Below are 25,190 nucleotides of genomic sequence, written 5' to 3'. Positions count from 1 at the left end.
AGATGGTCTGGAGAGCAGACATGGTCGACCGACAGCATTACTCAGTTTTTACTCATTTGTAGCCTTAGATAAACTACCTTTATTACTCTTTATTATTTTACATGTCGATTTATACTTTTCTTTAGACGCATTATACCGTGTATACAGGCGTATAGATTATTTGTGTATTTTCAATCCAATAATAATGAAGGTTGCTTTGAAAGTGTGAAATGATAGTCAGCGGTAGTTTTTCTGTTGGCGCATCAGGAGGTTGTGGGACTACAATGTTCTAAAAGGATAGTCTGGTTCTGAGGTGTGTCAGTGCTGAGGTGAGCATCATTCCGAGTCAAATAAACTCTGGTGTTATCTTTAACAATGTTAATTCAGCTGTAGGTGTCTGCACTGGAGTCACATCCACTCACTGTTAAACGGCGAAGAATGTGTCTTGGTCCATTCAGGTGAATGAAAGGCTTCCAGCCTGCTAACCTAAAATAATGATCGATGCCTTAATATCGACTGGTCCATGAAGGTAAGTACTCAAACAGCCGTGGCTGAAATCAGGCTCAGTCGGTCTGGGAGGCACTTCTCCCCCGCTGCAGCGTCAGGGCCCGCGCGGTGAGAGAAGCAGGGGACAGATCACTGTCTCCCTGCCGCCCTCACACATCAAGGGGGCTGACAAACTGTGCTGCCTATTCTACGTGTAGCAATGTGTGTGTGTGTGTGCGTGTGTGTACGTGCGTGCGTGTGTGTGTGTGTGTGTGATTCCAAGAAAACACCCCACTGAGTCCCCCCCTCAGAGCGAACACTGCACAGGCGCAGATCACAGCTCGGTGCTGGAGAAGCTGAAAGGCACTAAGGCAGCCGAACCGACCGACGCACCGACACTTCCCAGCGGACAGCCGCCGCGGCTACCGCCACACTCCCGCTCGAGAAGACGCGATTTTTAAAAAGCACGTGCAGGCGCTGTAGGAAGCGAAACACCCCGCTGTTCACGAGCTGAGGACAGAGCTGCGGTGCAAAGGGATGGATTTAAGCAGATGATAGCTGACTGCGTGAGGTACAGTACAGACGCTGCTGATTAGCTGCGGTGTAAATTGATTATCTGCTGATTATCTGCTTGTTTGTAAACAGCGCTGTCTGTTTCAGAGGACAGGGAGGCGGTAAAACGCAGAGTGTCATCCTCTGAGAGAGGAGTCAGCTGCGGTTATGAGACAAGTGAACTCCACCGCACGACAGTCTCATATGGAAGGTTTAAATCTGACAGTGACGGGCACAGGGGCGGTGGAGGGATGTACAGGAGTGAAGTGGGCTAAAGTGGCCCAGCAAATTTCAATAATACGCAGGCTGTCTGTATTTTTCCTGTACTTTCCTTAGTATTATTATTGTTGTGTCGATTGTAATCTATGGAATAACATCACAATCAAATAGGCCAATGCAAAAATATTAGTTTAATTTACAGATGTAAGTTGTTCTATTCTAATGTTTACTTTTACAACAATTTCTAATAAAAACGATTATTTACAACGTGTATAATTTATTATTATTTCTGATAATAATAATAATAATAATAATAATAATAATAATAATGCTAAACAATACGTGCTACCTTTTTATTGCATAAATATTGGCCTGTGAGCAGATGCTAATTTGATCAAAATGATGACGTGAATATTTCATATTTCTATGATTTTAAAATCATATTTTACTATTTAAATATTTTTGAAATACAGAGTCAGGATTTTTCTTGTTCTTCTTGTAATCATCCCAAAGCAGCTCTCCACAAGTTTTTTATATGGAGCAGGATTTGAAAGCCACCCATGCACTGAAGTCAGTGTGGGAGTGTGTGGGACAGTGACCGTTTCATTTTATCTTGAGAAAAGTTAGCAGTGTTGGTAGATTAAATGCCAGTCTTTAATCTGTTTAATGTGTTGGATCATTTTAGGGTGATTTTCCAAAAGGTGAATTTGAATTTGAGTGTTGCAGTAAACTGTGTTTTGCAGTGAGGTGGATTAAATGCTGTCAAGCTATGCAGCTGATTGGAGATGATTTATTTGTTTGCATGCTTTATTTACATGTTTATTTACTCATATTGTTTGGTGTTTAGACCTAAAAGCCTTCACTGTCTTAGGCCAGGCCTTCATGCATCAGACCTGCAAACACAAAATGGCGGCAGGTTAAAATTTGGTACCTATAGTTGTCTCAGTAAATGCCTCATATCTCACTGACATTTTCTCAGCCTTTCAGACTTCTTTCATTTGTAATTTCATAAATTGAGCACTGCTATCTGTAGACCTCCTAAAAGGATTTGAATAATGTGGTCAGTACAAAATTTGATGCATGCTGCTGGTGGCCAGACCATGTGACCTTCACCAGCAACATGGGAAATAAGCATGGAGCTTCACACTACATTTGTAGGCAAATGTGCAGTAGGGACAGTTGTGTTTTTCTGACCCTATTCTCAATGTAATGCCCTTCAAATTCATTTCTGTATTTTTCAAGACTTTTCCTTTTTGCATATAGGAACATTACCAACAGTGTTTGTCGTTGCTGCACAGGCATTTCTTCTTCTTTAAGTGTGCTGTAATCTCTTACAAGCAGATTAATTCAAAGTTAACATTTCTTATGGTACAAACAACAGGCACAAACCAGACTGCTCTGAGGATTTTACTTTTTTAAATAGATCCATTATGCACTCAAAATATGGCACATTGAAGCCAGGACTTTGTTTTGATTTATTTACTTTTTTTATAGTGTTGATAGGTATCAGTATGCCATGGCATGTGCAGGAGTGTGTGCTCTAAATAGTTTTCAGATTGAATATCCACAGAGACAGAAACAGAAATGGGGTTCTGCACTGCTCAGTTAAACAGGACTGGTGAAAGGCCCAGGTTCACACTGTAAAAAAAAAAAAGACTGGCTGCTTCTATGTCAGCCCTTATCTTTATTAGCTTTCACAGACATCTCCATCAGTTTACACTGGACGCCGCCTCTCCCCTTTCATGGCTAAGAGAGTGGCCACTCTGTGTTTACAGGCCCACATCCTCAGTGTCCAAACCTGAGGACTGAAAACGGCTGAGGTTTCAAGAGCAGGGAGAAGAAAGCAACAGGTTTTACATTGACATGCTTCGGGTAGTTTTTGCCTTAATTCCCAGCAAGATTGGTAGTTAAGATAATTGAGAACACTATAAAATTTTAGGAGAGTGATGAGAACGTATATTAAGTGTGAAATACAGTAGCTGACACATGATATGAAAAACAAATTACTGTCTAGATATGAAATATATCAGTTTGAAGCGTTGTAATGCCTTTAAATTCATGCATTAGTGGGCATTTTAATAAATAAACATGTTGGAAGCAGAAATAATTTAGTTTATCTGTCACCAGTGGTTCCAGCCTTTAGTAGCACTCAGAAAACAGTGTCTGCAGTCTGGAGCTGGATGACACCCTCGAGGGTCTGAAACAGATGAGAAGCTCGCAGCAGCAGCAGCAGCATGACACAGACAGAGATGGTGTTTTATGAAGCAGTGTGAGAGACGATCTGCAGCGGTTCTGTAGGTGTGAGAGATGAGGGGACATATGACCGTCAACATAATGACAAGGATAAATATATCCTCCGTGTCTGTTCGATCTGTGTTCCTTTTAAAAACCTAATCCATTTACTTTGCAACTGCTTTTAATGCTTGTCCACCATGTTTCATATTTTAACAAAGATTTACATTTCAGATCAGGGTTTCACTTTAACAGTGTGCCACAGCACTTCACATTCACTCTAATACCGAGCTCCACTCTCCACTGCATTTTGACTGCAGCTGATCACAGTATGCTTTTGTGATTTGCTGTAGCGGCTTTGACCCACAGTCTCTTACACAAATCTGAAGTAAAACCTGTGTTTTTGACCTGCTGACCTAGCTAATAAACAAACAAGATGATTATTAGGTGGTGGGATTCTATAGGTAAAGTATTAGATCATACAGAGCAGTAAAATCTTTGCCCCATTGCATCATGGGAAGCAATGAAGGGCGTGGATAAGACACTGTTTAACCTTTTGACTCTGAATGACAAAATGTTTGAAAAAATCTTTAAGAAAACTAAAAATGCTGAACCCAAATTCTAAATTCTAAATAGTATTTATTTATTTATTTTGTGAGAGCACACATCAACCTGTTAACTGAGTGTGATTTTTCCTCTCAGTTTCAGTTGCAAATGTCTGCACTACTTTGGTCAAGTTAACACAAAATTATTTTCCATGTTAAAGCAACTTTAACAGACTTTCTGACCAACAACAGCAACTAGTGACAACCATTTCAGTCCAAACCAAGGACCTTGTTCTCACTAAAGAAACACACATTCTTATATGGCAGACATACAGCGAGACTGGAGAAAAACATTTTTCCTAGATTTTTATGTCCACATTTGACAGCTTGATTTATTAATGCAAATCAAATACAAAAGCATTTATAGCCAACATGTATGCGACTTGTGGCATTTATTCTAGAACACCTAGAAGCAGACATTCCCAGCAAGACAGGTATTCAATTCAGGGAGCTGGGATATTATATATTACAATCTAATATTAGATATTTCACTTTAAATTCCAAAATATTGAAAATGTGTAAAATGATGGCAACATCTACAGGGCTGCAGCATTAGCATTTTAACTTTTCATTATATACATTAACATTAAACAGTAGATGTGGTGTACCTATCTGTGGCATGCATTTAAGAAGAAGTCTGGAAAAAAAAGAACAGAATCATCAGCTGTCATTATGAGTTAGGGAGAGTAAAATGGGATTACAAATGTAAATGTTTTTTCACACACAGAAAAACACTATGAACATTCATGCAATACTTTTTCAGCAACATTATTACAATTACATGATTAATCATTTCTTTGAATATTCTTAGTAAAAAATTAAATGAATATAGATGGAATCAAAGAGTTTCACAGTTCATATTTCCACTCCTGCTACAAAGTTAATAACACCTCAAATTCATTTGAAAAGGGCACTGCAACAACATAGTGTGGCCAGTACAATGCACATATATATGGGTCTGTAGGTAATATTCTGTATTTGTCTATTTGAGCAGAACTTGACAGCAGTGAAGTAACCACTGGTGCATTTCTACAGTGACCATGATATTTTGGGATTCATGTATTAATTGTGTTGGTCTGCATTATGAGTCTGCATTATATCTTAAAGTGTCCCACGCCAGGTCTGATGTACAGCGGACCTTTCTCTCTGCTGTCACAGCTACTCACTGATAAGTCTGACAGCTGAGTATTTTTCTAATCCTGCAGAGATGCTGCAGGAGAAAGCTTCAGCTGTGACGGATGAATGTATGAGCCGGGTCCAGACCGGCGTGGAGACAGATCTCCTTCCAGACCAGTCACAACTGGGCCAATCCACAGCTTCCACCATTCCCAGCTCCAGTGAGCCTGACCAGGTACACATGGAGATCGAATATACCATAAGCATACAGTTGCTTCTTATGCCTGCAGTTTGTAGACTGATGAATTATGGAGGAATTATTCTCTCATTAAATTGAACTGTTGATTGGGAGTTTTAGATAACAAATAAAAAAAATATTTGTTAGTAAGTAAAATACATTGTACTTTGATGATTACTCTTGTAAAGTGTTAAATGAACCTCCCCCAAAAGAAATATTTAAGGCAATAAAATGCAGCAAAAGGCTGGACTGGATGTTTAATGTGACATAAACAGCAGCTGATTTTATGAGTTTCTCAGTTGTGGGTTTATATTGTAGATATTTTAAATAGCATTATGTTTTTCTTGATGCACTATTTTTAATAGGTTGTGGTGATGAAATGGTTTTGTCTGTGTTGACTCTAACAGTGATTTCTGCTCTCTTTCACAGAACATTGAAAACATTAAGGTTGTCCTTCATGAGAGGGAGCTGTGGAAGAAGTTCCATGAGGCCGGCACAGAGATGATCATTACTAAAGCAGGCAGGTTAGTGAAGCAGCGCACTATTTATCAGTAACAGCACAGTCCTAACTGAAATATACAAATAAATCATTATCATATTATATTTATTTATATTATATTTATATGATATTTCTAATTCACCACTAAATGTGTAGGTAGAAAAGTAGTAAAGTGTGTGTGTGTGTATGGGCGGCGGTTGTATTCAAACCTTCTGCTTAAGTAAGAGTATTCAGAATTTAACCCAACAAAAATATGAGTAATAAAATGTACTTAAAGTATCAAAAGTAAAAATCCTTGTTATGCACATTGGCCGCTTTCAGAGTGTGCTATTTTTTTTTTTTTTTTTTCACATATTCTAGATTATTATATTTTTTTTATTGTTAATTAATTAACATACAAGGAGCATCAGTGTGGAGCTCATTTTGAGCATGTGAGCAGTTTCATCTACTGAAATGAATCAATGTATAAAATGAGCAAATGTTTGGTGTGTAAAATGTTTATATATGAAACTTAAAACACTAAGTAAAATAGTAAAGTACCTCAAAATTATATGAAGTAACTCACAACTTTTTGAACTCTTTGAAAACTGGATTCAAAGTTGCTCCAAATAACATAATGTGTATCGACAACCAGTCATAATTATGTTTATGTACCTTACTTCTAAGAAAACAGTTCCAAAAGTTTCTTTTAACATCCATGACATCAAAAGAACCTTTTGTGTATGTTGTTAGTCACATAATATATTAAAAGTCCACAACACAAAAATGTTAAATGTGGAAAATTAAAGCAAAATAGATCTTTAAATAATTTGATTTCATTATGCAAAATGAGTATCATACCTTTCTGTGACCATCTGTTTAGACAGCTAATAGTAACATATAGCAGTTATAACTTTGTCTTTCAGGAAGAGACAGAAAGTTCCTGCAGCAGTGACTACATAATTGAAAACACAAATGACTGCTCGGCTTGTTGGATTTAATGCGACCTGAGGATTAGATAGTGAGGCCTTTGGACATTAACCAGAGAATGAGTACACTCTCAAATCAACCTCCGCCTCTCTTTCCCCATGGGATGTTTTTTTTCCTGTAAAAAATGTAAAAGGTCACCACATTTTTTCTTTAATGCTGCATAACTGTGAAAGATGGGCTTTCTCTTGTCCAGCTGATAAAGTGGGCTCTCAATCCTTAAAGCCCTTTGAAGGGCTGTGCAGTGGTTTAGCTATGCAGCTGTGCTGGGAACCTGTCTGGTTTTACCTACAGTCAGTCTGCAGCAGACATGCTGATGGTCACACAAAAAACCTGGCTTCATCTTTCAGAAGCAGCAGCTCTGAAACTGAAATCATTACAAATGATATCAAACCAGAGTAAATTATTCAAGTATGTTATGAATAGTGCATGCAGAGTTACTCACCTTGCTAATATGCCAAAAGATGTTTGGTATAGTAAGAAGCATGTTGTACTAGCCCAGTAAAACACAGTATCAGATTGCATTAAATCTGATGGACTATCACAAACCGGTGAACACAGAATAATAGAGAAATGTTGAAAACAGGAGGATTATAGCCTGGACAAAGATAAATGTGTGTGTGGTAAGAGAGGCAACATGCAACACAGAGCTCTTTCAAAACATGCAAAAATGACAACAAACAACAAACAATAACTGCTGAAGTTGAGTTCTGCTTGATAAGGGAGTCAAATGGATAAACCATAGTCATAGCATACAGTACTGTGAGCTAAATGCTAACACTAGCATGGCAACATTCCCACAATGCCAATGAAAACATGTTGATATACAGCTGCTGTAGCATTTACCATTTTAGTGTTAGCATGTTAACTCGTGCTAATAAGCACTAAATACAAAGTTGAACTGAAGCTGATGGGAATGACATTAGTTTGGGGTATGTTGTTATAAATGTATTATGTACATACATTGGCACTGGACGAATTAAAATTTTGACCTGAAAATGGTGTTATATGAAAAGGTGAGGGATCACTAAAGTTATTACATTTCATCCTGTGGGGAACATTAATGTCTGCACCAAATATCATGGCAATCCTTCCAGTTGTTGTTGAAACCAGTGCTGGTCAAAGTGGTGGACCAACCAAGAGCCATGGTGCTAGCAGGGCTAAAAGGAGAATAGGTACATAAACATAATTGTGATTGAGTTACATTTTGTGTTAATGTAATGAGGATATGTTGTTAATTTATATATTTGGCAAGTCACAAATATGACGATGAACATACCAGTAAAATGTTCACAGACAACAAATTTGTTTTCCACCAAATGGTTCTGTTATGGTATGGCTCTGTTTGGACTCTCACAGCTCTTGGTTCAGGTTAGAGAAAGATCCTGGTCTGGTTTAGAACAGAAAAAGTTCACAGTGACATCAGACACAACAGTATTTACATTTAACCAAAACACCTCTAGTTTACCTCCTGGCGACAACACTGCTATTAACACACACACACACACACACACACACACCTGAATGTAATCTGGTCAGTAATAACTTTGCACCAACAGATTAGTAGTATCAGTGAGATGACATTAAAACTATTTGTATATCTCACATTAGACCTTCAGACAAAATCAATGTAAAACAGTGTAGCCAGGGATTTTATATATTTACAAAATTTAGTGTAGGAACTTAGTTTAGGAGAACAAGTTCAGACTGACGTGTTTTACAGTGGAAACCAGTTCATACTGGTGTGCAGATAAGCTACAACAGGAACTCCTTTGCTGTTCTTGGAATTCTGTAGGATTACCTTTGAGAAGTCAGGTAACATACCATAAAAGACTGAGGCAACAACAAAAATCACATTTATATTCAGGTCAACCACTGCTAGTGCGTCCAGGATTCTCTGGACAGAGAACAGGTCTACCCTGATTTCATTTTGAGTTATTTAAAATTTGTGGCATAGACATTTTTCACCACAGTGCAGTAAGAGCAGCTTCTAGTCTGCTTTAGGGCTTTACCTGTCTTCTGACTAGAGATGATAGATGTGTGTCAACATGTCTGGGTAGCCCACAGTCTTTCTTCTTTATCAGTTATCTTTGAAAAACTGCATACTACCAAAGCATTAGTTTCATGTATCAGCACCGGGGTGTTAGTCAGATGTTTTCTAACTAGCTGTGCCAGCACACTGACTTTTTGGAGCAACTACTAGAGACAGATTTACAAATACTGTATGTGGTTTAGCTCTGTTGTTCCCAGCCGTTTGGCTTTGGATCCTTTCACATTAAGCACTTTGTATTTGCAAACTCTCCGCTTGGATTTGTCTTCAAGTTTCATGCAGTTCAACCAAGTGTTTCATTTGAAGAATTTTGGAGGCTTACAGAAGCAAATGCATCCAGTATTTCACTAAGAAAACGTTCTAGAAAAACCTACACATTAACTATAAATATCAGTAATCTACTTTCCTAACTCGTCAATGATCCTAGAACTTTCCTAAATTATTTTGTAAAAATGAGGCTGTCTTCAGTCACTTTCTGATCTCTGGTCCATTCTTCTTGTACGTTCACTGTACAGCTGTGACTAGCTACATCAGGGTATCACATTCTGTATCCTGGTAATCAGGCCCTTAAATAAAATGTGACCATAACCAATAAAATTACAAGACAAGCAACCAAGCAGGTAGAAAGTGATGCAGACTATCTCTTGAAAAGATAGTCTTCAGTGTTTAATACAGTAGAAGGTGGTGAGTGACTGTGCTGTTCGGTGTGGGACTTACAGGTCAAAGGTCATGGGGAAAGTGTGAAAACAGAGTAGAGTGATGGCTGGGCTGAATAGCAGTGTGGAGGATGTTGGGTTTGATGCAGGCAGAAAGCCTGTGAAAATCAGAGGTGAAATGGACATTTCATAGCCATGTCAAAATGTTAAGTGTTATGCATTTCAATTTAAACATTGCATGATAAATTGACTGTCAGTTAAAACTACTGACAGGCAGAATTAACTGTGTTTTATGATGTTGTCAGCCATGTCTGACAGCAGCTAAAATTCCTCTGAACTTTGTGCACATGGGATGTGTTCAAACGTTCAAAAAACACAAAAACACAGGAAGATTGATTTAAAAACAAACGTCCAGAAGAACAGACTTTTAATAGCCTGTGACATATGAGCAATTCTTGATAATAACCGAGACGTTCTTCCTGTCACAGAACAGTAGATCAAAACAATTATATTAACGGTTGAAAACTTCAAGACCAACTACAACATAGGTTTTGTATTATTAAAAAAAGAAACATTTGCAGAGAAGTGTGCACTTTCATTTATTTAATCAAAAATATGGAGAGGTGCAAATGAAGTTTTAGATTTTGTCAAAAGAAAATGATAAAACCAACAGTACCCCAAATAAAGATGATTTAACTTGAAACATGAATCTTTTAATAACACAATGATACCAAGCTAGAGGCTCACTGATTGTATAAGTAACACAGCACTAGTCAGAAATAGCAAGTAAGACTGGTTGGTATTGCAAATCCCAACTAATACTTGACATTGATAAGAACTTTTTGTTATATGAAGTAGCGGGATTACAGCTTGAGTCACACAACAGTGCACTTTGACATCTTTATTACAGGCTGCATACACTGTATGCATGTAGCATTATGGAACAATGTTATAGACTGGACACTTCATAGGGAAATGTTGCTGCAAAAGCGATTTAAAAAAAGAGAGAGGACAGTAAAACCTATTTTATTAACATGTTGTGAAAAAAGAAACTTAATAAAGAGTTGGTGTACAAAAAAGTAAAAAAAATTGTGATCCACTGCGATAACATGTGAGGAGGGTCAGTGCAGAGGTGGCATGGGAGGAGATGCAGATACAGAACAACCAGGCTGTCACCCAGGGGATCCCACATTTTCCCAACACTCTGAGATGAAACTAGCTCAGTCCACTCCCGTACAGCACCTAGCTGAGCCTAGAAGACTTGTTATTGTGAGTGTCATTGTCCAGGCATAATCCTCCCTCTTCAAAGCACCCAGCGCAGCTCTTCCCTCACTCTCACTCATTGTACACAGCCCGTCAAGAGAGCAGCGGCGGGTTGATAAGAGGAATCCGGCGCCCACAATAGGCCGAGTCTGCTAGGTTGTAGCGCTTCATCACCCCCCCACCCCAACGTTCCTTTTGATCTCACTGTGGTACTGGAGATTCCCAGAGAGGGAATGGATCACTGGAGGGCCTAAACATGTGGGAATGTTAAGAGAAACAGCTGGCTGGGCACAGAAACACACACACACCCTGACACTGATATCATACATACACTCTCCCCACCTTCCATTTCTCATGCTCCCCTTAAACTCACTCACTCAGTCACACCACCTCATGTGTATATATGTGAGTGTGGATGTATAAACAATATTAATATATGTCTGTGTGTGTGTGTACATATTTGTATGAATGTATAAACAGATATAATGTATACAACAAATATTGTTATACTGTAAATTAAGCAAAAACAGACTGTTGTGAGTGTCTGTTTTTTTAATACTTGAAAACCAAGGTGAGTCATTGCTCCAATACAATTTATTTTAAAAAAATATAATAATAATAATAATAATAATAATAATAATAATAATAATAATAATAATAATAATAATAATAATAGTTATTATTATTATTATTATTATTATTATTATTATTATATATATATATTTTTTTTTAGTTAAATGGTTGAAAAATTCCCATCATCTCTTATGATGTGATGTATTTCTCAACCCTAGACTACACTCACTGTGCTCCTGGTAACATCATGAGAACAATAAAAACATCTCTGATAGTTTTCCTAAAATGCACTGCCTGCCGGACCCATGTGCATAACCAGTTGACCTATCAGAAAACTAGACTATCATTGTTCTCTTTGCACAGGCAAAATTGAGAAGACTAGTGAGCTCTGCTGGATGGATAATGCTAACAACTAAACCATCTGAAAAGTGATGAAAGGAGACATTATGGTTTTGACACCATAGTTTCTGATGAAATCTGATGAAGGCTGCTGACTGACTGCAAAACACAACTTTGTCACAGAAACATGTATGACAGGCTATGAGCATTGCATTCGTACCGATTTGAATGAATTATGTAGTAAGTAATTTTTCTGAAAAAATGACCTATTTACCAAAAAGTAAAAACACAGTCCTTACAGCTTATTAATGCCCCTCTGGCAGCAATGAAACCAAACAAACCTGAGTCAAGTAACATTTCAGTGGAGATATTTGACTAATTAATATAGCTGGTGTTGCTAGTGTTGTCAGTGTTGCTGCATACTGTGTCTGTATGTCTGTGTCTCAGTATGATTTTCACACCTGGTGTGAACCTGAGTACACAGGAACTGTACTGGAGACCAGCTTTTCATGAGGGTCACAGTGTGGTCTGGTTTGGTCTGGACTGTGTCCCACCTGCTTTGTAACTTTTCAAAAAAGACAGTTCCCTCCAGAGATGTGTAATCCCCATTCGTATGACTCCCTCTCTATGCTAGCAGGCTTTTTGCCCCAAGTGTGGCTGTTCTGAGCAAGAAGTAACACTTTTGCCACAGTCAAACAATGATAGCATATATGATTGTTGAACTATAGAAGTTAATATCTCTACAGAAACAAGGCACATTTTGATGCAACAACATCCATTTGTCTGGTGGGACAGACTCATTTTGAAAAGTGATCAGCAGCAGAACCCTTCACTCGGTAGTTACAGTCATACTATACAAATCTGAGGGCCACATGTGTTGACACAGGCCTCCATCTGGTCGTCTGTATGGTGCAAGTGGAGCCAGAGATGAGCAGAGGTCTGTTTTGAATGTTCCTCTAGGATTAACCCATCTTTCAGTGAGGATGATACTGGGACTGATCTCTCCTAATGATTGGATTTGAAGCCTAAGAGAGAGATTTAAATTACCTGCCCTCAATCCCTGTCCTCTCTCTCTCTCCCGTATGTGAGGGAGTATTTACAGTAACATGATCAGATGGTGTCAGCACTATGACCCTTTGAAGATGGGCATCTGCACCAAACAGCAAGTATGGAGATAGGGGTTTTGATGCCACACCATCTTCACAGAAAGCATGCAAGGCTTACATAAGTGTGTGCTTAATATTTGAATACGTTGCCATGGGCAGCACCCAGAGATAAACTGCAGGCCTTTTTGACCGTAGCCTCTTGAGCAATGACAAGTTGGCTGTCTAAACTGTTGTCCGATCTGGGGTGCCATTAAAAACCACTTAGGGCTTTATAAGGAGGCGCAGAGCCCTTTGTGAAATTTCCTTTAGTGCAGATGGGATGAAAAAGTTTTTGGTTTCCCAGAAGAGGTCAGGAAAGGTAGCTCCCTTCATGTGTTTTATGGCCTTGACTTCTATATTAGCATATTCTGTCTTTTAGTCTCAAAGCATTTAAAAGATGAAAGATAGCGCATGTTCCCATACTTTTTATGGCGTCTCAGTATCACAAGTATGAGAAGATTTCAGTCCTCTCCCACATAAATGCCTGCAGGGAGACAAATTATTACCAGGCCAGAAATGTTAAGGTTTTGACAGTAAGGACAACATCAAGAAAAGCTTTGGCAAGTGGGTCATATTCTGTAGTTAGTGGAATTAGTTGTGTAGAAATTCATGTCCAGGTAAAGGCTATTTCAGGTTTCAGAGAAGGCAAATTCTCACCCTACTTCTTTCTCAGAGCCCTGATCTCTAAGGGACCTTGGTTTCAGTCTCTTAAGTACATCAGTGAGCGGCAATCAGAGAGCTAATCGGATCTTCATCTGCACTATTTCTGACGATACTACACTTCACACACAACTGCTTTTCACAGACCACGTGATCCTTTCATAACTAGATGATCAGCACAGAAAACAATGTGCAGACCTTTTGCTAACAGAAGATTTATGTTAGACCCTGAAATTGGTTGCAAATTAAAGGCAGTTCTGTTTTATGAAAATGACGATCATGTAGAAATACGAGTTTAGATCTAAAACTGAAAAACTCTAAACTAAAATCATTCTGAACCATACTAACTTCTGTTTGTGAATAAGATGTTTACTATAATGCACATGAAGCTAATCAATCTAAAACTCATGAAAAACACATGACTCTATATTAAGGCCAATTAAAATGAACTGATTTCTGATTTCCTTGTACAATCCCTTGACAGGAGGATGTTTCCCAGCTACAAGGTCAAAGTGACTGGGATGAACCCCAAAACCAAGTACATCCTACTAATTGACATTGTCCCAGCTGATGACCACCGCTACAAGTTCTGTGATAACAAGTGGTAAGTTTGTATGGTCAGTCTGGCTGAGGGTTGCCCCAAAGCCTTTTAAATGTAATTTTATTCATGACATTAGCAGTAAAACAATCATGAGCAATAAAACACACTCGCTCAGTTCAAAACACTCAAACAACGCTGCTACAGCCTTACCTGGTCTGGTAACACCCAAAGCTAGTGGCTAATATTAGCTAATGTTAGCAAACTTTATATAGATATTTTTGTGTAACAGACATTACTGAGTCAGTTCAGTCATTTCCTGACTGCTCTATACTTGTGTTATTGTTAGGCTAAATAAAATGCTTTTATCAGAAGAACAGAGGTGAAGCAGCAGACATGTGTGCTGTTTCTTGCTGGTGAAGTCATTCCACTCAGTCAAGATTCATACTGATAATGCCTCTAAAATAACTGATTCAAGAGAACCTTGGGAAACAAAGGTAAATTCAACATGGCAGTGTCCTGTAATTGTTAATTGGGGCCATGGTGTCTGCTGTTCTGTAACATGTATATAGTTTTGGTTCAATGAAAGAGGACTAGTCTAGTAGTATATCTGCCATGTTGCTTCTCGATAGCCTACCTATCTCCTGACAAGAAGGTTGTCATTGAATGATTCTGCATAACCCTGGATTTTGTTCAAACATCATCCTTTACTTTCAGGGGCAGTGTTTTCCCAAATTCTTGCTTTCTACAATATATGCTACAATATGACTAACATTAAGGAAAGACTGTGGTCATGGCAAAAAAAATCTTCAAAGTTTAGTCACAGTTAGGAGACTGAGACATTTGGCAGAGGACAGAGGGAAAGATCTGGTTACAGTAAAAAGGTGTACATTTATTGCAGTTCTGTGACAGGTAGCAAATTCTGGTATCTCAATGAAAGTCTGACATTGCACATGCATCTGCACCACCCTGACCTTAACACTCTTACTTTCTGCCTAAGTACACAAAGGGCATATTATTTCCTGCATTGGTGTTAAACTGAAATCAGTGGTCATTACACCACGTTAACAACTTTTTTGGGTGCAGATAATCGATAAACAAAAATAAGTTTTATGTTATCTCTCTTTTTGAAAAGAGTAGAAGATAAATTCATACCTGAATACACACTGTACATACATGCCATGAACAAGGCTGGTTTACCAGCTGGTCAAAATGGCCAACTGCCTTGAGTCACCTATTAGTAATTTAATTAATTGGAAATGTGTTAGGAAATTTACAACATTTAAGTATAATACCAATTAAGATCGTTCCTGTATTATTACCTACAGTAATGATGAGATAATCTCTTGTAGAGGGGTCATGTCAAAATCTAGTCTGAGGACCTTCATTATTTTGGTTTATATGTTGTGCAATATGGACCCAACTGCAATTTTTCTGGCTGTGATCCCCTAGCAGGTTAATCCCTAGCCTATAGTTTGTAAACCCACAGTTCTCAACATCAGGCCCAGATTAAAGCCATAGTTTACTTAACCTTCAAAAGTATTTGTTTGTTTTAATTTGTTATTCGTTTTACTGATTTCTAATAGTGTAAAGGAGCAGAACATCTGATCAGATCAGCAGATCGTCAACAAGTCTGGCATGATCTGACTCTGTTACTGTGGACTAGCTTTGGCTATAGCTCCTGACTGCAGGCCACTGGCAAGACTCTTGCCAGAGAGAGAGAAAAAAAGCTGCTGGACTGCATTCAGTGTTTTTCCATTTGTCCCTGTATCTAGGCATTATGACATTGCAGACCTCCATCCATCAGTACGACATAAGAGCTGGACTGCCTTCCATTCATGGGTGGACAAAAAGTTTTGCCAGGAAAAGCTGAAAAGATCACAAAATCTAAAGCAGACAGAAGTCATTTTATAGCCACTTGTTTCTGATCTTGTGGAGTGGCCTGCAGTTGGTGGGTTCTGGTGTTCCTCAGCAACACCTTGGAGAAGTATAATTAGTAACGAAGTTTTAGCAGAGGCCACCGCCTTCAAGTCCAAGGGATTTAATACTGTGAGGGTTGAGATCAGTGGCGTTCTAATCCTGTATACAGCAAAGTTATGGTAAAGGAGGCTGGCACATTCCCTGAAAAACTGAATGCCACTGGCTCTTAAAAGCAGTTACAATAGGAGTTACAAATACATATGAATTTGTTATTTCTTTCTCCATGTCAATTTGCCGCACTTCTCTCAATCTGTTTTTAGGATGGTGGCTGGGAAGGCAGAACCAGCAATGCCAGGGAGACTCTATGTGCACCCAGATTCCCCTGCCACAGGAGCTCACTGGATGAGGCAACTGGTATCGTTTCAGAAACTCAAGCTAACAAACAATCACCTGGACCCTTTTGGGCATGTGAGTACCTACAGGGAACCTGTACTTTCTATTTTCAAATTAATCCAATTATTGGTTATGCTAACATTTTACTCACCAATTTAAATCTGAGAACATGGCAACAGTTGTCAACAGTTTTAAAGTGGTGTCGCTTAGAAATGAGTCACCTGCACTATATAGTTTAAATGTGGTCCCAAATAACCTGAATAAATATTAAGAATGAATAACCTGTCTGATTCTGTAAAACACTGTTGGGAACTGTTATGTTCCCATATTTTAGCAATTAAAGTGAGTAAAATGTTAACCAAGTAGGGAATGATTTACTGGCATGAATTGCTACATCCTTGTCTCTCCAGTACATCTGGTATCATGCAGTGTAGAAATCATAGGCAAAACTACTAGAGAAAATCTCTGTGGTAAAAAAAATATATATATATAAAAGTGTGCAATTGATGAGTGAAGTGGTGATTATCAAACCTAGATTATGCAGTTCATAAACCATAATCAATACATAATGCAGTGCATGATCAGGTTTCTACAGGTAGAATCATGTTAAACAACTTATTTCTAAATCTCCTTGTTGTTCCCAAATCATTTACTGATTTTAACTTGTATGGAAAACACCACCAACACTCCAACATATAATTTCATAACTCATGTCTGACAAAAATCTCACCCAATACCACAGACTGTACAATGAGAAGTAACAATCTGTGAAACATACAGCTGATGTGAAATATAAATAACAGAAAAAAAACATGAAGCTGTTTTTCACAGGCAGATTTCTGAAAGAAGGATGGAAGAGAGTGAAGGAGTGCCCAACAGAGAATGGAGGGAAAGAGAGAGGAGGCAGAGGGAGGTGAAGAGTGTGACTGTGGCAGCGCTCCCCAGGGGGACTCTGGGATAACTTGTCTGAAGCCATCCCATCAATGGGCGGGCTCATTAGGTTCATAACCTCTCAGATCAGTGGCAGGGCCTGCTGTCAGGTTGAGTTGAGTGCCTGGCCAGTGATAAGGGCGGGTAATGAGAACAGATCAAGTTAGAGGCCAAGCAGAACCAGATGACGCCCAGACCAGGAGGTGTGTAATAGGGCAGTGCTTATCAAAGTAGAGTGAAGGAACTCCCATTCAGCACTTATTATGTTCATTACAGAATATGTAGAAATTACTAATTTAACCATAATTCTAACTCTTCTTCTTTGCTGGGATGGCTCTGTATGGTAGAGTGCAGACTACTGTAGAGTTCAGACCAATTAACAGTAATTTTCCCATACTGGCAATTTTTAAATGTAGGTTTGTGTTTAATAAGTCTATCTAGGGGTCAACATACTGTAAAGTTTGAAGTCTGGGTTCTATAGAATCTAGTCCCCTTTACAGTACTAGGTCCTCACACTGAAGAATCAGTGTTCTATGGTCTATATTACAGGACTAGAGACTTGTATTTCCCAAGGTCCTTCAAATCCAAAACAATTGTTCTTCTCTATATTGCACCAGTGGGTGTGTTGCACTTCTGAATTTCATGCAAAAGACTGGAATTTGCATTCTGTTACACATTCTGTTGAAGACATTAAACTAACAGAATTGACAGTCAACTTTTAATTAACTGTAACCACAGTCTTTTCCTAACCTTAACAAAGACTTCTTGTTGTCTAACCCAAGCCAGTCCTTACCCATACAACCGTTCCCATGCACAGAGAGAAATAATTTTAAAATGTTGGCACTGGACATTACCTGGGGTTTATCAGAACGGTCTAATACTGACATTCTTGTCTGGTAGTAGGGTTTGGTCATTATGTGCTATGGTAACAAAATAATACTCACTGTCCTTTCAAGAACTCATCCGAAGTACATAACAATCAAAGCAAATAATCATGTCTGAGTGTTTTTATATCAAATGCCTTCTTTAGCTCTTCAGTGATCTAAGGAAGGTCTCCCTGATAGCAGCATTCAGACAGTTACCCAAGAGTCTCTAGTATCACCCTCCAACAGCATCCAGACAGCAGAGCAGATAAAGGTCAACAAAGAGCCACTGGTGAACCAACCAATAGCTTATCTCTGTCTCCAGCCTGCCTCAGCAACAGAAGCATGTGACTGCAGGGCCATTCGGTTTTCAACCTGAGCCTAGCTCCCTGTGCCCTCCTCAACCTTTGCCTCTTGTTGGGAGCCCCCTGGAGGAGAAGGCTCCTCAAGAGAGTGTCTGGCAAATGAGGAGGGGAGCCGAGGTCCAGAGCTTGATGTTTATCAGCCCTGACAGAGCTGGACTAGTGATGACCTCGCCGTACTGTTGCTTACACTTCACTGGGCACAGCACTAGGCTGCGGTGAACTATGGTAGTAAGCTGACCTGCAGCCGACCAAACAACCTAAACACTAAGTGCACTCAAACACATGCGACCTGCTATACTGATATCACACACACACAGATTCCACATCAAGTGATGGACATAAAAGATGCAGAAAAAACTTTGCACTTGAAAGGCTCAATTCCAACATGGAATTCAGCAGGGAATGGATGGTATACAATACATATTAGCTGACAGCGTTAAAACAGATAATTGACTGTATTAAGCTAACTACTTGGCTAACAATAGTATTTAAAAAGGCATAAACACACTCATTAAACTCTTAATGCATTTTAGCATAGACTTTAGTCTCAGACTGGTTCCAAGTTTGGAAGGCTGTACACTGGAAATTTAGCAGTTTATAAAATTCCCACAATACAATGTAAGAAGTGTGAGCATGAACCAGTCGCTGTTCTCCCTCAGACTCACAGATTGTGTAGCCTTCTCCCAGGGAGAAGGATCTATGAGGGCTCAGACATCAGCAAGTTCTTGAGGGTTCCCTTGCAGCCCTTCATGAATGTTTGTGAAACTGCAGTGATGCAGACTTTGCTACAGGGAGTTGCATACAGTTTATAACATTTTTGAGTAATGGTTCTATGACACACAAAGGTGAATTTCTTTTGGGAAAAGGGACAGTAGTGTGCATTTTCCAAAATCAGTTAATTGATTTACTACAATGAAATCTTCAGATATACTTACTTTATACCTAGCACATACTTGCAATGGAATTGGCCCTTTTGTTTTCAAATGTCATATCAGAAATAGCACAAAGCCAAATAATAGCATTTATGATGTGCTAATGGACTTTACAGTATTTCTTCACAATTAAATGCACAAAGGAAATGAAGGAGCAACTCGAACCTTCAAAATTTTCGATTAAGTACAAAAACAGTATTCTATGAAAATTAGTGTGCTGCGCATACTGTGAAGTATAAGAAAATGGATGGGACATAGTTAAGGATGTATGAATGTGTGTTGAATGGGTGAATGTGGCATGTATTGAAAATACTTTGAGTGGTCTCTAAGACTAGAATGGTGCTGTATAAGTGCTGTCCATTTACCATTTAGCAGTTAAGGTCAATTGGGAAAGAGCTGTTGTCACACTTGTGTTTCACTACACTCTCAACAGACCCCCCACAGCACTGGAGACACAGCTGCAACTAATATAAGTAATTATGGGTATATTTAGGTGTGCCAGTTGGCAAGCATTGACAATACTGTGGTCTATTGTCACTGCTTGCTCATTAGCTAACCGCAGGTAATGGGTATGCTTAACTTATATCCAATATTAATTTTACTGGCAGCAGCTGTGCTTTCCATTGAGTGACATGTCTGAGAAAAGTCCCTAGAGAAGGTCCTGTTATAGCTGTGCTCATATTGATATTGTGTCGTTCATTTTTCAAGTATTTATCATGACATCTTACATTATATAGCCTCTTAGCTCTTGGGAGTGTGTGTGTGTATATATATATATATACACATATACATATACATACATACACACATATCTATCTATCAATATATATATATATATATATATATATATATATATATATATATATATATATATATATATATAGATAGATAGATAGATAGATAGATAGATAGATAGCCCCAATCTGCCAGTGAGTATCATATCATAGAGGATCTTCTCTTATTGGCAGTATAGTGTGTCATCAGGGACGTGAGCCTGTAATTAAGTGTATATTCACCCTTTCAGCCAGATGACACTGTTATTTTCAGTGAAAAATTACAGTAAGTAATTTATGGATCTGACATCTTGACAGCAGCCCCTATGTACCACACTACAGTGGTTGTTATCAGAGTTTTGTTGCTACAAGAAGTTTGAAATGAAATGTGTTTCCCTCTCTTCTCCTTCACAGATCATCCTGAACTCTATGCACAAGTACCAGCCCAGACTACACATAGTTAAAGCTGATGAGAACAACGCCTTCGGATCAAAGAATACTGCCTACTGTACTCATGTCTTTCGTGAGACAGCCTTCATCTCTGTAACCTCTTATCAAAACCACAAGGTACAACTATCAACAATACATTAGCTATCATAAAGTAAAAAATTCCTAGTTTTACAAAGAGTCTATTGTAGCACTTTTTTCATTTTTCTGAGTAGCTTATTCAAAGGCAAAATCATGTTTAAGTGAAACTGAAATTAGGCAAAGCCTGTGAGCTTGTTCCAGAAGCCCACCTTGAGTCTACTGCCACATGACACTCCTTTCACATACACCTCTCATTGCAACATGCAGTATGTCCCACGCCCTTTTAATCATGACATTGTATTAAAGATGTCAGTGGTCTGCTCACACTCCACTGCTGTCAGCATTTCAAAAGCCCCACCTCCACCCCAACATCTACTAACTCCCCCATTTACATAAAAGTCTATTCCACATGAGTTGGCTGACTGAACTATACATTTGTGCAAAGAAATTCTCAGTTGGTTTAAGGATTCCTGTCCACCAAAGCAAGGACCATAAGAGTGAAAACTTTCAGTGTGCCTTTAAATGCCTTACCTATTGTTTGGTTTACACCAAAAAGAATGAGTTTTAACAAAATGTAATGTTCCTAGATCACTCAGCTGAAAATAGAAAACAATCCATTTGCCAAAGGATTCCGAGGTAGTGAAGAAGGAGATCTGCGTGTTTCAAGACTACAGGGGTATGTTTACACTGATGCTATAGAACCATTTAGCAGACTTCTAAACTTGACATACTGTATATAAATGAGCTCTTTTGTCTTGCTGCCTCTGATGTATAGGAAAGAATATCCAGTGATTTCAAAGAACATGGTTCGCCAGAGGCTCATCTCCTCACATAGTCACCTTGCAGGGAAGCTTGGAGCAGGAGTTCTAACGGGGCACCCTCAAGTCCTGTCCTCTTATCAGTATGAGACTGGGGTTCCTTTGCCTAATGCAGACCCCCAAGATCCCATCTCAAACCATTTCCCTCAGAGCAGAGATCCCAGCCTTCTGTACCACTGCTTCAAACATAGAGGTATGTTCTTAGTCATTGTTAAGCAATTGTACAGAATTTTACACAATACCACATGCCCCATAAGTTGTTTTTGTTCAAAATCAGTGCAGTTGACTATATTACTTTGCAGATAATGCCCGACATCTGGACCTTGGATGTAAACGGCCATATCTGGAGACATCATCTGCAGGCTCAGAGGAGCATTTCTTTCGTTCAGCTCCCTCTTATGAATCATCCCTACTGTCTCATCCGTACTGCACTGAGGCGATCACCTCTAGAGAAGCTTGTATGTATGGTAATATGGAAACAGAGTCTGGATCTGGGGCAGGTGACACCGATGACCTGACCACCTCCCCTTCAATAAATTGCAACATGTGGGCTACAATGCAGCCCTACCCTAGATATAGCGTGGACGGTGTCCCGTACCAGCCCTTCACAACTCACTTCACCAACGCTGCCGCAGTCACACCTGTAGTACCACACCCCACGTCATCCATGGTGTCAAGGTCACAGACTGACTTGGGTGTCTACAACTCAGCTTCAGTCCAGCGCAGTCTGCCCGTCATACCTCCATCCTCCTCCTCTTCATCATGTTCTCCAGCTGTTCCAGGATCCAGAGATAGGTCAGGCCATCCATCTCTGTACCACAAGAAGCCAGGGTCACCACTCCGGCCCCACCGAGATTTCTCAGCCTATCCCACACAAGGCACTATATCCATCCGGGATCCATCCTATCAGTACCAAGTGGGGCTGAGCAGTTCAGGGACTCACTGGACTGACAGCTAATGTGGACCTTTGGAGAAACCAGTTTTGTCCAATGTACAAGTCTGAAATGAGTCAAGGATTTCACTCCACTGCCAGTGCCAAGCAATGGTAATGAACTACAGTTATAACCATTGCCAACTTGCACTCCAAAGCCATTTATTTCCATGAATTCTCACTGAAGCAACGATGACATCCAACACTGTATTTGGTTAACAGTGGATGACCCTCACTTGTAGATGTGTAGAATTTGTACTATAAGCCTGTGATCAGATACAGTGAGGTGGTTTTCTCACACTCAAATGTAGCTCATGAAGGAGTGTTAAGCTTGTTTGTCAGTAATTTGTAACAAGTATCCCAAAAGTTTTAGCTAGGTAACCTGAAGCAAAAATAAGAATATTTTTTTCTGCAAAAAACAGATTAAAGAAAATTACCAGATGCGGTTCTTTCTCTCCGGGCCCTACTTTACATTTTAGGTACATGACAACCTTACGAGGAAAACAGCACTGAAGGTTTTATCACTTGAGCTCCACCTGGAGAGCAAGGATGAGGTTGGCATTATATTTTTCTTGTTGTCAACAAACCCCATGAAGATACTAACATCACAATGTGTAAGTCCATCTCTCAGCACTTTCTGATTTCCCAAACATATCTGTGGTTCTCAGCTCCAAGCCCAGTGGTTCCTATTGCAGATGTAATTCTTTACACATACTGTATAGGGCTCATTAAAAAAGGGCTAACTCTCTTCTTCAACAGCTGGGCACTGTAGCTTGTGGAAAATGTTACTTAAACAGGAGTAAATAGCATTTGTTGGGGACTATTTTGAGCTGATGATTAATGAAGCAAAGCCCAAAGCTATGCTCTCGCCTTATGCTCCTGCTGATCATGTAGCATTTCAAAAATCCAAACTCCACCTATAGTGTAGAATATAGGCTCCCCTGTATTCTACACTGACATGATTATCCATTCTAAGTGAGTTGACAGACTGAATACACTATATTTGATGAGTTGGTGAGTATTTCTGGCAGCATGACAGTGTTTTGATTTGCAATAAATTGAAGTGGCTGTGTTCGTGGTAACTGGCGATCTGTCCAGGGTGTACCCCGTCTCTTGCCTAATGACAGTTGGGATTGGCTTCAGCTCCCCACAACCGTTAAGGATAAGCAGTATAGATAAGGGATGGATGGACAAATAGACAGATGGATGGATGTTTGTGGTACGTAAAGAACATGTCAATCTGGGCAACAGTGAGGCCTTTGTTAGTTTTGGTCTTTTCATTGATGATTAGTTAACAATAAGAAATTGAGAATATTGCCAGCTTTGAGACATATTCAACTGGGAGGTGATGTCCAAAGGTTATCACAGATTTGAAAAGTTTTCACAGCCAAACTCCTTTGTATCCTAATGTGCCAAAATGAGATTTGCTACACCATGATGTTTAGGTTAAAGTGCATTGAGTACGCTGCCAAGAGAGATTCATATCAGAATAAAATGGAAAGAAATTTAAGTTCACTGTGCACACACTAAGAACTGTGTGTGCAAATGATAAATTAGCAAGCCATGTAAGGCAGTCTTCCTATGGTGGACATATAATGCACATAAAACAAGCACCACAAACCCACCCATCATGAGAGTTGCTTGTGTATAGGTCTTATCCAAACACTTTCTATAGGTCTATGCAAGTTGTGTGTTACTAGCAGTCATGTTATGTGTAAGACTGAGCCATTCTACTGTGGTTGGGTCTCAAAGCTTGGCTCCCAACTCATGACTCCAAACAATATTCTAGTAAAATGGGACAGCAAAGAACTCTCAGGCAGAACCAGATGGGAGCTTAAAAAACTGTTGTTAAGCCATGGTGAGTACCGGAAAAGAGAGCTGCACACAAATCCCGCTCCCAAATGACTTACTTGGAAAAAATTCTTAAGACTGCAAATACAAAACAGCCTGAGCAGGCAGGGAAGCTGAAGGAAAAGGCTCTCAGCAGCATTACATACAGTAGAGTTTGAACTTGCATTGACAAGGAGTTTATTTGTAGGATATGTTGGTGATCCCTCATGTATTTGCGCATTGTTCCTTTATTTCGTGTTGTTAAATTCAATATAACATTTTTTGACATTTTTGCACACCAGATAAATAAAAATTTTCATGTCTCTAACTGTTTGTTATATTTAATCTGAGACCAGCGTTGTACCACTAAACAACATGACACTCACTTTAAATTTTAAGAAATTTCAATTTTTGATACCTGAGGTTTTGTTTATCCTAGGATCTTCAAATGAAAATCTTCAATCTCTTTGTGTTTTTCAGACATCATGGTCCAAGAGTCTTAGATCCATTAATTCTTACTTAGGCAACTTCCCCATTATTGAACTGGTTTCACTGTATGACACATGATTATTTAAACTATGAAAACAACTACCTGGCCACTACATGGTGAAACACTTACAGTAGAGCACCCACTTTAGAAACAATAAGTAAATACTGAAAGGGTCTGCAATTAAAAGTCAATATAAAGCAAATTAGTTGAGAGGAATGTAGAGACAGCAGGATGAGTACATCAGCATACAGAGCACTGCTTTTTCTCACACAGAGCTCTTATTAGATCATGAGTTATGCTG

The 25,190-nt window shown here is 39.1% G+C and overlaps 1 protein-coding gene across 1 annotated transcript; it reads left to right on the top strand.

Annotated features, from left to right (window-relative positions):
- The first annotated feature begins 827 nt into the window (after positions 1-827).
- On the top strand, positions 828-24,727 carry tbx4 (T-box transcription factor 4). Its single transcript, XM_018701154.2, has 9 exons — positions 828-1,036; positions 5,279-5,424; positions 5,857-5,951; positions 14,063-14,182; positions 16,357-16,504; positions 20,707-20,859; positions 21,408-21,496; positions 21,596-21,831; positions 21,941-24,727. Exons 2-9 carry the CDS (start codon positions 5,281-5,283, stop codon positions 22,594-22,596), a joined length of 1,641 nt encoding a protein of 546 aa, XP_018556670.1. The 5' UTR covers positions 828-1,036; positions 5,279-5,280; the 3' UTR covers positions 22,597-24,727.
- Positions 24,728-25,190: the final 463 nt, after the last annotated feature.

Source organism: Lates calcarifer, linkage group LG21, assembly GCF_001640805.2.
Source record: "Lates calcarifer isolate ASB-BC8 linkage group LG21, TLL_Latcal_v3, whole genome shotgun sequence".
Lineage (NCBI taxonomy): Eukaryota > Metazoa > Chordata > Actinopteri > Centropomidae > Lates > Lates calcarifer.
This window is presented reverse-complemented; position numbering and strand designations above follow the sequence as displayed.

Bases quoted from the DNA above. Each gene is read 5' to 3' on its own strand.
- tbx4 (XM_018701154.2), top strand. From the start codon at position 5,281: ATGCTGCAGGAGAAAGCTTCAGCTGTGACGGATGAATGTATGAGCCGG. The intron at 5,425-5,856 runs GTACACATGGAG...TCTCTTTCACAG, and splicing joins GCTCCAGTGAGCCTGACCAG to AACATTGAAAACATTAAGGT. The intron at 14,183-16,356 runs GTAAGTTTGTAT...ATCTGTTTTTAG, and splicing joins AAGTTCTGTGATAACAAGTG to GATGGTGGCTGGGAAGGCAG.